General features: G+C 43.4%; 1 protein-coding gene across 1 annotated transcript in view; it reads right to left on the reverse strand.

Annotated features, from left to right (window-relative positions):
• Window positions 1-13,076: 13,076 nt before the first annotated feature.
• Window positions 13,077-16,720, reverse strand: part of iars1 (isoleucyl-tRNA synthetase 1) — a 134,514-nt gene continuing 130,870 nt past the window's right edge. Inside the window, exon 34 of the mRNA XM_067431363.1 lies at window positions 13,077-13,372. Within this exon, the coding sequence (XP_067287464.1) occupies window positions 13,293-13,372 (80 nt within the window). The 3' untranslated portion in view covers window positions 13,077-13,292. The remainder of the gene's footprint in view (window positions 13,373-16,720) is intronic.

Genomic DNA, 16,720 nt, shown 5'->3' on the forward strand with positions numbered 1-16,720 from the left:
TCAACTTCTTCAACTGCGCCTGACATTAGAATTAATTTTTTCTGAGATGATTATTACACTTTACAACAAATGAATAGCTTTTATAAAACCGTAAAGTCCTGGTGGCCGTTGAGAGTTGCTATGGCATCCGTAAACACATTCCAGCTGCTGGAGATGACGGCGTTGTAGATAATTGAATATATTCAAATGCATTGCTTGATATTTGATATCCGTTCGAATTAGATTTTTTTCAAAAATGACAGCCCTAGCGGACAGTAATCATTTTTGTGTGTACCGATTGAAAGATTTGGTGGATTTAAGCCCCGTTTCCACCACAGGAACTTTACCCAGGAACTAGGAACTTTGGGTGGTACTTCGTGTGTTTAGACCGCAGGAACCAGGGTATAAATGAAGTTCCGGGTAAATATTTCCCCCTCCAAACGGCCCTGCTCGCGAGGTAGTACTTTTTCAAAGTTCAGGAACTTTCGAGGGCGGGACTTGGGCGCTGAACATGCTGATTGGTTGAGCTCACGCAGCATTTTTAAGTTCAACAGGCATTTTTAAAAGTCTTTTGTGAGGTTCGGTCTACGTTCAATAAATATCAGTCTTGCTCTCTGTCTGGTGGAGCGCGGTCGTCTCAGCCATCTCATGTTCAATGTCCGTAATAGCTGATAATAATATATTGTCATTTTAAATCTAGCTTTACAAGCTTTCTGAATATGCTGCATGCTGCTGAATCTGCATATTAGTGCTCTTTTCTGTCGTTGTTAATTACCTCGTAAACCTATACATAACCAGCAAAAGCAGCACAGCTTGAATCTCTTCCATACTCCTTATTAATTTTTTTTCACCATGTAAACGACCTGACCGATTACTTTTAAGTGTGTGTCCTTACATGACGTGACGGCGTCAAGGCGCGCGCCGCGCTCATGTTGACAAGAGAGGAAAGTAAATTTTTCTGAGTGGTAAACTTTTTATTTCGTGAGTTATGAAGATAATGTTGGAGTAATGACACAACGTATATTGCCCCGGGCAGTTTTTACTTTAACTGCGCCTGACAGAAGATTTTTTTCTCTGGGATGATTATTACACTTTACAACAAATAGATATAAATAATACTGTATTAGTCCTGGTGGCCGTTAAGAGTTGCTATGGCTACAGTAAACACATTCAGCTGCTGGAGAAAACAGCGGCGACATTTTTGATGCGGCAGACAAACTGCATGTGACAAAATGATTGCGATTGAAAGTCATCACATGTAAACATCAGATCGGTTTAGATAACGTCTCATGTAAACAGTCCTTTCAATCGGTACACTTAAAAATGATTACATGTCCTTCACTGATTTGGAGGAGCAGTCGCGTGCAGTCCTACATCACCGGACTAATTTGCCTAATCTTCTCGGAACTTTATCGCGGTCGAAACGCAGACAGCTGCAGGTCTAGGGGGAGAAAAGTTCCTGTAAAAAAGTTCCTGGTACAAATTGTTCCGGGTAATTTTGGTGGAAACGGGGCTTTAGTTATTATAAGCTATTTATTTGTTTAAATAATCATCTCAGAAAAAATAATAATTCTTCTGTCAGGCGCAGTTAAAGTAAAAAAACTGCCTGGGGCAATATACGCTGTGTCATTACTCCAACATTATCTTTATTATCTTATAACTTACGAAATAAAAAGTTAACCCCTCAGAAAAATTAACTTTCCTCTCTTGTCAACATGAGCGCGGCCTGTAAGACTTTTAAAAATGCCGAGTTGAACCTAAATGCTGCGTCAGCTCAACCAATCAGCATGTTCAGCGCCCAAGTCCCGCCCTCGAAAGTTCCTGAACTTTGAAAAAGTACTACCCCGCGAGCAGGGCCGTTTGGAGGGGGAAATATTTACCCGGAACTTCATTTATACCCTGGTTCCTGCGGTCTAAACACACGAAGTACCACCCAAAGTTCCTAGTTCCTGGGTAAAGTTCCTGTGGTGGAAACGGGGCTTTGGAAAAGGTTTTGGCACATACTTTGTAAAGATGTTAAATGGTCTTGAAAAAAAAGTCCCACTTGTGCTCCTAAAATGAGTGCATTGGAGATGAACGTGAGATGAATCTCCTCTAGTGGAAGCGTTCGGTACTGCAGCCAAACACACTCTCACTGAAAGCTCATTTATTGAGAGATCAACCTCAACCAGATGAGATTCATGGCTTTGGTTTTCTAGCAGTTTTAGGGTAAAACATGTTTTTGAAAATATATACTTCCTTGCAAATATCATACTTCGTGCATTTTTCATAACAATAAACAAAATTCTGTAATGTTTTAAATCCACCTTTTTTCACTTCTGCAATTTGATAAGTGTTTTCTTTAAAAAGAGACCAAACTTCAGTCTGTATGCATTCAAGATGTGTGCCAGTTTAAAGGGGACCTATTGTGCAAAACTCACTTTTATAAGGTGTTTGAACACAGATGTGTGTCCAAAGTGTGTGTAAAAAAAAAGCCTAAAATGGTCAAATCCACCCAATACTTTTTTATAATCCCCATCAATCATTATCAATCTCTCATAACACGCTTTCATATTTCCCTCTACTCCTGCATAAGAGTAGGGAAGCCCCGCCCATGACTGTTTCTGATTGGCTCTTTAGCATAGACACGCCCCTGAGTACAGAGACGCCATTTCTGTTTTATGAAGGAAATGTGCCAAAGAATGTCTGTAAAAAGTTTATTATATTTATTATATAGTTTTATATATTTTTGCAAATCATTTTACTAATCATGACTGCTTCACCAACGAGGGTCAATGCCAACGCTTCCGCTCTAATGTCACATCAGAACGAGTGAGGATGGCTCTTCATATTCTGTGAATGTTTGCTAATGTCCTTCTGAATGGAGACAGGGGTAGCTGCAGCTTGGAGTAATGGGCGTGGCAGGAGGTAGGGGCGTGGCAGAAGGTAGGGCGTGGCAAGAGGTAGGGGCGTGGCAGAAGGTAGGGCGTGGCAAGAGGTAGGGGCGTGGTGAGAGGTTTCTCATTGCTCATTGCACTTTTTTTAACACATCACTTGAATATATTAAACATTTATTTTTGCAACCATGGATAGACCTCTACCTGTCGTGATAATATATAAAACTTCTGATATTAGAGTAACATCTACAGAAGAATAAAATAAAACCTATTTCGTTACCTTTTGGAGCTTGGAAGGATTCAGTTTGAGCAGATGTTTAATACCATCATCATCTGTCCTCGTCAGAGCTCGTCTACCAGTATATTCAGCATCTGACTCATATTCGCCATCTCCAGCATATTCTCCAAACTCATTTTCAACGTCTTCAAAATCAATATTTTGATCACTGACAGCTTCTTGACCACATCCATCATCAAGAGACAGTGACTCTAATATCTGATTGTGTTTAGTACTTCCTCTCTGCTGTAAATCACTGAGCCATTTCAAGTTTTGCAGATTATAATTATTATTGTTTGGTTTTCTGTCAGAGGTAACTATGAGTGAAACGTCACTTCATCATTGGGTATCAGACATTGCCACCTTGTGGAATAAAGGTGAATTGCGCCGTATTTCGTCATTATAGATTAATTTATTATTGTGCAAAATATATATACGTACAATCCTACATACCTCGGGTCGTTAACGCGTTTTTAATAACCCGTCTATCGCGGTCATCTCCCTCCGCCTCAGCCATCTTCCTTGTTGTTGTTGTTATTCTCCCGGAACCGGAAGTATTTGAAACTTAACAACTTTATCGTCCGCCAGAAAATAAACAGTGACATAATCGATTATGGCACTTTGCCGCATCGATGCTGAATCGTTCATGCCCCGCATCGCCGAATCGATTATTGTTGACACCCCTAACGGCTAATACGGCTAAAGTTAGCATCGTCTCTGACTGTATTCACAGAGACTAGAGCTGTGGCGTTAGTTTGATCCTGGGGTCATTAACAGATGGTCAGCGAGCAGATCGTTCTCTGGGATGCGTTTTCATTAAAATCGAATGTAAAGAGTTTTATCTCTAAACACAGATTATAACGCTTGTCTTTAGGGCATGGAATAAGCATACCTGTTTGTATCCCGTTTTGTCCGGGAAAGTCCCGTATTTTACCCTTCTTTCCCGCTGTCGTATTTTCCCGTAAATCTCCCGTATTTTAACGTGTTATTAAAAAATAATAATACCGGAGTAAAAAAAACAAAACATTTCCAATCTGCGCTCTGTAACTAGCCTACAGTACTGTAGTGGCCGTTGTCGCGAGGTTATAGTGAGAGGTTAGAAAAACTTTTTCCTACTTTTTAAGTTGCTATACATTATACAAATATAATGTATTATTATTATTATGGGTTTATGTGAGGATTTATGCCCCCCCCCCCCCAATCCTGGATTTTGGGTGAACAATACCTTTAAGAGCAGAAATGTGCAGCTCATATTTTGGTAAACAGATTTATAATAATTCTGTGGTGTCTGTATGTTGACGCTCATTTCGGGGTGATGTCTCCAGGCTTCCTCAGTAAGTCCGTCATTGTAAACACAATTCAGAGGGTCTTGGAGGACACTTGAAGATGTTCAACAGCCGGATCAGAGGCGGAGGAGTCTCGTGCAGTGCAGATTTCTGTCCACGCGGGGTTCTCTCAATAGTTTAATTATAAGCGATGGCTGAGCAGATGGCGGACGGGCCGCTCTGCTCCTCCGGTGACTTCTGAGGGAGCGAGTGGAGAGCAGACAGATGGTGAAGGTTTGTTTAATATTCACTCAGCCAGCGGCAGCAAAAGACCAACTCACTGCGATTCAGGGATAATCCCACTCAGCCGACGGACAGCGGTGATGGCAGATGGGACAGATGAGGTTTCCGCGGACAATACAAGCTTTTTGGGCCTTTTTTAGTACGGTTTGGTAGCAGCGAAGAACCTCTGCAGTCGACATCTTCAGCCATTTCATGGTGTATTAATGTTTTTCAGCATTGTGCGGCAGTAGCACTGCAGTTTTAAAGGGGTCATGAACAGCGGCCAATCACAGCAGTGGGTGTTTACGCTGAAGCCTCACAGCGGCCAATCACAGCAGTGGGCGTTTACACTGAAGTCACACAGTGGCCAATCACAGCAGTGGGCGTTTACACTGAAGTCTCACAGCGGCCAATCACAGCAGTGGGCGTTTACGCTGAAGTCACACAGCGGCCAATCACAGCAGTGGGCGTTTACACTGAAGTCACACAGCGGCCAATCACAGCAGTGGGCGTTTACACTGAAGTCACACAGCGGCCAATCACAGCAGTGGGCGTTTACACTGAAGTCACACAGCGGCCAATCACAGCAGTGGGCGTTTACACTGAAGTCACACAGCAGCCAATCACAGCAGTGGGCGTTTATGCTGAAGTCACACAGCAGCCAATCACAGCAGTGGGCGTTTACACTGAAGTCACACAGCGGCCAATCACAGCAGTGGGCGTTTACACTGAAGTCTCACAGCAGTGGGCGTTTACACTGAAGCCTCACAGCAGCCAATCACAGCAGTGGGCGTTTACACTGAAGCCTCACAGCAGCCAATCACAGCAGTGGGCGTTTACACTGAAGCCTCACAGCGGCCAATCACAGCAGTGGGCGTTTACACTGAAGCCTCACAGCGGCCAATCACAGCAGTGGGCGTTTACACTGAAGCCTCACAGCGGCCAATCACAGCAGTGGGCGTTTACACTGAAGCCTCACAGCAGCCAATCACAGCAGTGGGCGTTTACACTGAAGTCTCACAGCAGTGGGCGTTTACACTGAAGCCTCACAGCAGCCAATCACGGCAGTGGGCGTTTACGCTGAAGCCTCACAGCGGCCAATCACAGCAGTGGGCGTTTACACTGAAGTCTCACAGCGGCCAATCACTGCAGTGGGCGTTTACGCTGAAGTGTCACAGCAGCCAATCACAGCAGTGGGCGTTTACACTGAAGTCTCACAGCGGCCAATCACTGCAGTGGGCGTTTACGCTGAAGTGTCACAGCAGCCAATCACAGCAGTGGGCGTTTACACTGAAGTCACACAGCAGCCAATCACAGCAGTGGGCGTTTATGCTGAAGTCACACAGCAGCCAATCACAGCAGTGGGCGTTTACACTGAAGTCACACAGCGGCCAATCACAGCAGTGGGCGTTTACACTGAAGTCTCACAGCAGTGGGCGTTTACACTGAAGCCTCACAGCAGCCAATCACAGCAGTGGGCGTTTACACTGAAGCCTCACAGCAGCCAATCACAGCAGTGGGCGTTTACACTGAAGCCTCACAGCGGCCAATCACAGCAGTGGGCGTTTACACTGAAGCCTCACAGCGGCCAATCACAGCAGTGGGCGTTTACACTGAAGCCTCACAGCGGCCAATCACAGCAGTGGGCGTTTACACTGAAGCCTCACAGCGGCCAATCACAGCAGTGGGCATTTACACTGAAGCCTCACAGCAGCCAATCACAGCAGTGGGCGTTTACACTGAAGTCTCACAGCAGTGGGCGTTTACACTGAAGCCTCACAGCAGCCAATCACGGCAGTGGGCGTTTACGCTGAAGCCTCACAGCGGCCAATCACAGCAGTGGGCGTTTACACTGAAGTCTCACAGCGGCCAATCACTGCAGTGGGCGTTTACGCTGAAGTGTCACAGCAGCCAATCACAGCAGTGGGCGTTTACGCTGAAGTCTCACAGCGGCCAATCACAGCAGTGGGCGTTTACACTGAAGTCTCACAGCGGCCAATCACAGCAGTGGGCGTTTACGCTGAAGTCTCACAGCGGCCAATCACAGCAGTGGGCGTTTACACTGAAGTCTCACAGTGGCCAATCACAGCAGTGGGTGTTTACGCTGAAGTCTCACAGCGGCCAATCACAGCAGTGGGCGTTTACGCTGAAGTCACACAGCGGCCAATCACAGCAGTGGGCGTTTACACTGAAGTCACACAGCGGCCAATCACAGCAGTGGGCGTTTACACTGAAGTCACACAGCGGCCAATCACAGCAGTGGGCGTTTACACTGAAGTCACACAGCGGCCAATCACAGCAGTGGGCGTTTACACTGAAGTCACACAGCGGCCAATCACAGCAGTGGGCGTTTATGCTGAAGTCACACAGCAGCCAATCACAGCAGTGGGCGTTTACACTGAAGTCACACAGCGGCCAATCACAGCAGTGGGCGTTTACACTGAAGTCTCACAGCAGTGGGCGTTTACACTGAAGCCTCACAGCAGCCAATCACGGCAGTGGGCGTTTACGCTGAAGCCTCACAGCGGCCAATCACTGCAGTGGGCGTTTACGCTGAAGTGTCACAGCAGCCAATCACAGCAGTGGGCGTTTACGCTGAAGTCTCACAGCGGCCAATCACTGCAGTGGGCGTTTACGCTGAAGTGTCACAGCAGCCAATCACAGCAGTGGGCGTTTACACTGAAGTCTCACAGCGGCCAATCACTGCAGTGGGCGTTTACGCTGAAGTGTCACAGCAGCCAATCACAGCAGTGGGCGTTTACGCTGAAGTCTCACAGTGGCCAATCACGGCAGTGGGCATTTGCGCTGACGTGTCACAACAGCCAATCACAGCAGTGGGTGTTTACGCTGAAGTCTCACAGCAGCCAATCACAGCAGTGGGTGTTTACGCTGAAGTCTCACAGCCGCCAATCACAGCAGTGGGCGTTTACGCAGAAGTGTCACAGCAGCCAATCACAGCAGTGGGCGTTTATGCTGAAGTGTCACAGCAGCCAATCACAGCAGTGGGCGTTTACGCTGAAGTCTCACAGCGGCCAATCACGGCAGTGGGCATTTGCGCTGACGTGTCACAACAGCCAATCACAGCAGTGGGTGTTTACGCTGAAGTCTCACAGCGGCCAATCACGGCAGTGGGCATTTGCGCTGACGTGTCACAACAGCCAATCACAGCAGTGGGTGTTTACGCTGAAGTCTCACAGCGGCCAATCACAGCAGTAGGCGTTTACACTGAAGTCTCACAGCGGCCAATCACAGCAGTGGGCGTTTACACTGAAGCCTCACAGCGGCCAATCACAGCAGTGGGCGTTTACACTGAAGCCTCACAGCGGCCAATCACAGCAGTGGGCGTTTACACTGAAGTAACACAGCGGCCAATCACAGCAGTGGGTGTTTACACTGAAGTCTCACAGCGGCCAATCAGAGCAGTGGGCGTTTACACTGAAGTCACACAGCGGCCAATCACAGCAGTGGGCGTTTACACTGAAGTCACACAGCAGCCAATCACAGCAATGGGCGTTTACGCTGAAGTCTCACAGCGGCCAATCACAGCAGTGGGCGTTTACACTGAAGCCTCACAGCGGCCAATCACAGCAGTGGGCGTTTACACTGAAGCCTCACAGCGGCCAATCACAGCAGTGGGCGTTTACACTGAAGTAACACAGCGGCCAATCACAGCAGTGGGTGTTTACACTGAAGTCTCACAGCGGCCAATCACAGCAGTGGGCGTTTACACTGAAGTCACACAGCGGCCAATCACAGCAGTGGGCGTTTACACTGAAGTCACACAGCAGCCAATCACAGCAATGGGCGTTTACGCTGAAGTCTCACAGCCGCCAATCACAGCAATGGGCGTTTACGCTGAAGTCTCACAGCGGCCAATCACAGCAGTGGGCGTTTACACTGAAGTCTCACAGCAGCCAATCACAGCAATGGGCGTTTACGCTGAAGTCTCACAGCGGCCAATCACAGCAATGGGCGTTTACGCTGAAGTCTCACAGCGGCCAATCACAGCAATGGGCGTTTACGCTGAAGCCTTACAGCGGCCAATCACAGCAGTGGGCGTTTACACTGAAGTGTCACAGCAGCCAATCACAGCAGTGGGCGTTTACGCTGAAGTCTCACAGCGGCCAATCACAGCAATGGGCGTTTACGCTGAAGCCTTACAGCGGCCAATCACAGCAATGGGCGTTTACACTGAAGTCTCACAGCAGCCAATCACAGCAATGGGCGTTTACACTGAAGTCACACAGCGGCCAATCACAGCAATGGGCGTTTACACTGAAGTCTCACAGCAGCCAATCACAGCAATGGGCGTTTACACTGAAGTCTGACCGCAGCCAATTAGAGCAGGGGCATAGGGCGATCTGATTGGATGACGCCTGCATCGGCACCTGAAAAGTGGAGAAATCTTGCAACGTGACGGAACCCACAATTCAGTTGGCAACGCATGATGTGTCACCCATTCAAGGTAAATGAGAAGCGTTAACGCCGACGCCCCGTGTGAAGGCAGAGTAACCAAGTGCTTTACAAACAGCCTATTTTACGAAAGTTCACCAAACTTCATCCGGAAGGTCTTTTTTTCACCACTGGACATCCATCAGACGAACTTTGTGCCGATTCTCATTGAAATGACGGGATTCACTAATCTAATTTTGGGAGGTGTAGATGGACTCGATCTCCTCATCTGTGTTTGATCATCTCTGAATCTGATCTGGAAACAGTCTTTCTGATTTTTTTTCAGCTTTTTGTTCAAAATGTTGCTTTTTTTAATTGAAACTTACCCATTTTCAAGTGTTGAGCCCATGAGGTTTGGAAGAACAGTTGCAAATTAATTTTCATCAATATATGTCCGTTGACCGATGTTTATATGTAAATAAAAGCCTTTATTAAACATTTAAACCAACCGTGCCTCTTCAGAAGACTTGATTAAACCACATGGATTACTTTTACCATGTCATTATGAAAGATTTGGGGTGAATGGATGTCCAATAGGGGGACCGGAACCTCTCAAGTTTTGTTAATTCAAATCTTATCAGTCTTCCCACTCAATCAGCAATCGTTTACCAGGACATTTTCAATTTTACTACAGCGAGAATAAAAGACAAGGATCACGTTCTTAAGTCATTTATTGCTCTCGAAGTCTATTAAAGGCGTAGTTTATTGCCATGGCTTAACGATGAAACAGTTTTTAAATGAGTTCTTAATCAGTCATTATGACTATGGAAGATTGTTTAAGCCACACAATAAAAAATAACGTTAACTGCGACATCAGTTTATCACACAACTCTGACTTTATAACTCGCAATTGCAAGACGTTTTTTTAAAATGTGAGATACAAAGTTGCAATTACCTTTTTTTATTTTTTATTCAGTGGCAGAAAGAAGCTTCCATAGTTTGTTGCCATGACTATAAAATGTTTTTTTTTTTTTAAATATAAGCTCATTAGGACTAATTGTTATAACAAAGAGTGTTGCCTTTATAATCACTGCAGTTCAAGCTCACGGAGAACTCGATGAAGTCAGCCACACCGCACAATCAATCTCTTACTGGCCTTAAATCACATTAAAATATTAATTAGGAAGTTACTGAATTAGGAAGCTGCTTACCAGTTAAAGGTGCCCTAGAATGAAAAATTGAATTAACCTTGCCATGGTGAAATAATAAGAGTTCAGTCCATGGACATCACATACTGTGAGTCTCAAACATCATTGCCTCCTCCTTCTGATGTAAATCACGTGAATCCAAAAAAAAAAAGTAAAAAAAAAAAAGTGCTTCTCAACATAAACCCAACCGTGACGTAAGCGTTGGGGATCATCTATATGCACGCCCCCAACATTTGCATCTGTCCAAACATGTTCATTGTCAGGCGGAACTGACGGAGCCGAATCATCAAAACTAGCTGCTCGCATGGACACACGTCATGTTCAGGCTGTTCAGGAGACCTGAGGACTTTACATTTCCTTCCCACAGATCAAAAAATGTCAACAGTCATGGTTGGTGCTTATAATCCGATAACACAACAATTAAATTCAAGATCATTCGTTTGTTCGGCCCATTTAAGCTTCGCTCAGTGTCTTAAACTGAAGAAAGGGGCGACTATATTCCTGCATTAAGTAATTTATCCACTTATTGACTGTTAAAACAATTTCTGATTAAATTGAAAGTTTCTTAGAGAGACCGCATTGTCTAGATAAGGCAAGATGCTAGTACAGTAACAATAGGAAACACCGAGTACCATACCAAACTAAATAGTGTGTCTAATGACAATGGGTAATATTTTGTATTACAAAATACAACCATAGAGACTCTGCTTACAGATCGTTCACTCGATCCTTCTAGCAAACGTCACCTTCTCCACCATATAAGTTAAAACGGCAGTCATTTGACAAGGCTATTCATTATGTAAAAATATAAGTTATATATTTATATTTTTGAGAACTGAAGTATGGTGTCTCCTATGATGTTTTTGCCTATTTGTATTTCAGATTAGGCTACATCACAGTCACTGCGTAACGTTAGCCTACATTGTGACTAACGTTATATAAACACGCAATATCATTGACGAAAAAAGACAAGTCTAAAATGTAGACTGAACGACACTTTAAGCAGAACATCTCAAATGGAGATTGGTCAAATGCAGCTTACTTGTTTATTGGTGTTATCAGATCATCCGCGCGCGAGAGAGAGCTCACGTGCATATGGTTGCCAGATTAGACATGTTTATTAGGTAAAAACCCTCTGAGTGTATTCATGGGTTTGAGTCACGTGACTTTTTTGCCGCGGCCGCCATCTTTAGGACCACGCCTCTGTCTTGCAGACCGCAGACAGACCCATCTGAACGAGATGTAAAATAATTACATGATTACATTATTATGTAGGCTATATCTATGATCGGAAAGATTTCACACACCAAAATAGCACATCTCACCACTGACAAAACGTCAATAGCAACGGTATGTAGATACTTAAAGAAAATAGATACTTGTCTTTAGGATTAGATCCTTATTTACTGCCAAACGAGCTGCTGACACCCAGTGGCGGAGCCAGAGGGGTGCGGGTGGCACTGGACACCTCGACATTTGACCGGCCACCCTGGGTGCCACCCCAAAATTTAGATCGCTATTTCCATTTCACTCTTATCCTATTGAAAGCAGCATGTATTGACGTGCGGTCGCACGGCACATTTTTCATGTAGCCTACTATAACCGTTGAATATTAGCCTTAGAGAATAACGTTGCCAAACATATGATTAATCAACAAAATTTGTGTTAAAAACATTGTTAATGACTTCACCGTAGGTTGGAGTGAGTAGCTATTTTTCTTTCTGTGTAAAGTCTAGTTTATGGAAGGTTAAGTAGCCTATTTGCGCTGTTTTGTTGTTGCAGTTTTACAGCAACACATCGATGGCACTTCTCTCAGTAGCCTACATAATAAAATATTCTTTGGCGTGAATACTGCCGACGATGTCTTTGCGGCCTCATTTTAGTACTTTATTATTATAAATGATTGTTAAAAGTTAGCAGAAAAAGAGCAAAGTATTTCTGACGACGCTCAGGGTTTTTGTGGATATTGTAAAACGTTAATCCATGTTTATTTTATTTGCTGTTGTCACAGCCCACAGCACAGCAGATAGACGCACGTGGCAATTCAGTCCTACAAATGGCGGCCGCACCACTGTGTGACGTCACATGAAATCTAAGAATACGGGTTTCTTTTCACAGAAAAGCTCTGTTTGGGGGATTTAATTACTGAAATCTGGCAACCACACGAACACAAGCTCTCCCTCGCGTGCGGATGATCTGAAAACACCAATAAACAAGTAAGCTGCATTTGATCAATCTCCATTTGAGATGTTCTGCTTAAAGTGTCGTTCAGTCGGTCTGTGTTCTGTCAGGACTCACGAGCCGCTTCACTGAACTGCTGTGAGCTGCTGAAATAAGCCAATCAGAGCAGAGCTCAACATTAATATTCATGACTCTTCCAAATAAGGCAAAAACAGAGCATTACATCCTAGAGACAATTTATAGGGTTGTAAATGGACCTGTAAAACTATATCTGTACAATTTCTGCTCTTAAATAAGCCACACACCCTCTTTGTAGATATCAGAGAACAATTTAACATATTGTTTCAACTCATTCTAGGGCACCTTTAACACTCGCTGCACTCATTTGAACTTTTTGAAAAGAACTTTTTAAATTCTACAGTTCCAGGACATTTTACATTTTCTCTAATTGTCCATGTTTTTCAGAAATGGGAAATCTGTCATCAATTTTCCAGGTTTTCTACCAATGACTATTATTAAAGTATGATATTTAGAAACATAAACATTTGCACAGCATTTGGATTGCATTGTCATGGCAGTGTCATGCTGAAGAGAATGATAAATGAATAACTCATAGTTGTATTTGCACATCCAGGTTTATTAAAAGCTTCCCCACATGATCAGAGTACAGCCCCAGTTACAGAAAGCATCTGAATCGTCAGTACTCTCAATCTACAGATTTATCTGACCATCACATTGTTTCCCTTTAGCATTACCAACACCAAACCTATAAAGCATGAGGAACGAGGACGAGCTGCTGTCAGGACCTCCATTAGACGCAGGATTGATCTGGTTACGCTTCTGCTGTTGTGGGAAGAACTTTGACATACAGGGTCTTCTTGTTCAGAGTCTTCAGAGCGGACGCCGTCAGTTCTGAAAACACACAATGCAAAGAGACTGAGCATTTGAACTATTTAAGAGTCACTGCATCTGAAATCTATTAATTCTCTGCTACATAGTGTGCTAAAAACAGAACGTCAATAGAGTATTCTGTCCGAAAACAGTATGTGAAAAGTGCCAGGATGACTGATGACTGATCAACAGACAGATCTACAAACGTTCTGCTGATCCTGCAGCCAATTTGGCAACCTCGAGTCATGGGGAGGGGGATACACCGCTCTACAGTCATTTAAAAGTGATTGCAGTACCAGTTTTGGCCACAATCTTACATACACTTCCTTTAAGTAATCATATTCAGGGGGGTTTTCCACAGTATGGAGAAGTGAACCTGTTTCTAGACAGTGGTGAAGTGGAGCAGAAGCTCTCAGCGCAGTGCATCATGGGAGTCCAGCGTCTGTGCTGCGAAACACTGATATCTGCCGTCTCCGAGACACACCTGAGCACACGATGGCCATCTTCATCTGCGTGTCTCGGAGAACAGAAGAGGCCTCTGGGATATATGACCCACTTCCTTCTAAACAAGCAAACAAACACAAGCGGCTTCGGACAAACAGCACAAACGAACAGAACAAACGTGCTCTGGCTCCGAGATGAGGGCGTTTCATTTCCAGATGTTTTAGAGGAACACTGGCACATATTAGCAGCTTTTAAAACCATTTCAAGAAGTCAGGAATCAAACCAGCAATGAACGCGTCTAGTCACTGGTGAGATGTTGTGTGATAGTGACATCTAACTTTAATCTTATCTTTTAACACACCACTCAAATTCACCAATATCTCTAATTGTGCACTGTCATTCAAAATAGGGATGCTCATTTCGGTTCATTTTTCCGACCTACACCGGTGCTCATTAATCGATTATTAACGGTTAACTGATAAGATTATAATATTGAATTGGCATTTAATAAAAATACGATTGACGAGTGTCTGTGACCCGTTAAAAAGACTTTTTTCACGGGTTTATTTTACTGTGCAAACAGCAGAACATACAAAACAGCTCAACAACAGAACCTGGACTCACATTATCACATGTTCACACAGCTCCAGCGTTTCTGACAACAGAGATAAACAGAATAAAATCATATAAACAAAAAGCATAAAATAAACAGGCCGATCCGCTCGCCGTTGTGCTGTTCTTTAAACGACAGAGGGCGACTCGGAGTAATTCTTCTATAAACCATCAGGACAGCGGCGAGAAGAACATATGTGACAATAAGGGCCAGGACTCGATTAAAAAAATTAATCTAATTAATTAGAGGCTGTGTAATTAATTAATCGAAATTAATCGCATTTTAATTGCATATATATATTTGACCTGAGAACAGTGAGAAGTCATTTTTCACATGGATTTTTAGTATACCATTGAATAATGACTGAATGCATAAGCGTAATCAACAAAATATAGTTGATTTATTTCAGTCCAGCAGTGTAGTGTTTGCCATTAAGTGCAGCAAAAGCGTATTTGTGATATTTGAGGCTCGATGTGCTGCGCTGATACGCTAACTCCTCGTTGTATAGCTTGCACACAACCGTACTCTTGTCGACGCTTCCATCCTTTCAATTTTTAAAACAAAATGTCCCATCCACAGGGTCTCATCAGCTTCTTCGTTCATGTAAATGGAATGGAATGGACTGCATTTATATAGCGCTTTTATCCAAAGCGCTTTACATTTTTGCCTCACATTCACCCATTCATACACCGACGGCGATGTCAGCCATGTAAGGCGCCATCCAGCTCGTCGGGAGCAGCTGGGGTTAGGTGTCTTGCTCATGGACACTTCGACACCGGGGATTGAACCACCACCAACCTTCCGGTTTGTAGACAACCTACAAGAACCACTGAGCCACTGCCGCTCAGGGCCACTATGGTTTGTTGTTGTCGTGACTCGTGAGCGCTAGTTGGTGTTCCAGTATAATCGGCCCGTCGAAACTCATTCATTGAAAAACGTTCCGCGGTGCAAAAATAAGTGTGGTTAAAATTATGTTTTTTTTTTTTTTGCGTAATGAATTAACGCGTTAAAGTCCCGTAATTAATTAATCTTTATTAATGCGTTAAAGTCCCGGCCCTAGTGACAATGTTTACTTCAGTAAACGTGACCAAAAGCACACTACGAAACGCTTTCAGCAAGGCTTCAGATGGCACTGATGCTCGGGGATACAGAGATAAACGCCTTTCATTAGCTTTCCAACAGTCAGGAGCTTGAACTACTGCTCTTAATACCGCGTAGCATATTTTGCAAGTAACTTCATCGCCCCTCATGTTGAAATGGCCAACATGTAGGCTTCTTCTTTCTCATTGCTTCATTTTGTGTAATATGTCTGTGTCCGCACGTGTCGACGCGGCCCGTGAGTTAACAAACACAGCACGCTTTTCTTTAATCATGCAGCAAACAAACAAACAAACAAAAGCGAGAAGAAACAACTTTAAACCGTTAAACTGATAGTAATAATCGGTCAAAATTCTTACTAACGGTTAAACGGTCCATATGAGCATCTCTAGTTTTTAATCGTTGAGATGTTTATTGTTTTAAGAAGAAGTCTCTTCTCCTCATCAAGGCTGCGTTTATTTATTTAAAAATACAACAAACAAAAATATAACAGTAATATTATGAAATATTAGTAAAGTGTGATTTATTCCTGTGATCAAAGCTGAGTTTATCATCATTCCTCCAGTCTTCAGCGTCACATGATCCTTCACTAATCATTCTCAGATGAGGATCTGATCATCAACACACACTTATGATTATTATCAGTGTGGAAAACAGATTCTCTGATGAATAGAAAGCTCATAAGAACATTATTTATCTGAAATATAAAGCTTTTGCTACATTGTACTACCGATCAAAAGTTTTGGGTCGGAAATAATTTATCATTATTAACTTTTCTGGGAAAGAGCTTAAAGAAATGAATACATTTATTCATCAAGGATGCATTAAATTGATCAAATGTGACATTTATAATGATACAAAAGATTATATTTCAGAAAAACGCTGTTCTTTTGAACTTTCTATTCATCAGAGAATCTGTTTTACACACAGATAATAATCATAAGTGTGTGTTGATCATAAATCCTCATTTGAGAGTGATTAGTGAAGGATCATGTGACGCTGAAGAGTGGAGGAATGATGCTGAAGATGCACAGGAATAAATTACATTTTAAATATATATTCAAATAGAAAACAGTCATTTAATTATTTAATAAAATAAATGCAGCCTTGGCGAGCAGAAGACACTTCTTCTGAAAACATTAAAAATCTCACCGATCAAGGACGTTTGAATGGCAGTGCACATGTTTTTATTCACCAATCACAACCAAAGGTCA

This window comes from Pseudorasbora parva, chromosome 22, assembly GCF_024679245.1.
Source record: "Pseudorasbora parva isolate DD20220531a chromosome 22, ASM2467924v1, whole genome shotgun sequence".
In the NCBI taxonomy this organism is placed as follows: Eukaryota; Metazoa; Chordata; class Actinopteri; order Cypriniformes; family Gobionidae; genus Pseudorasbora; species Pseudorasbora parva.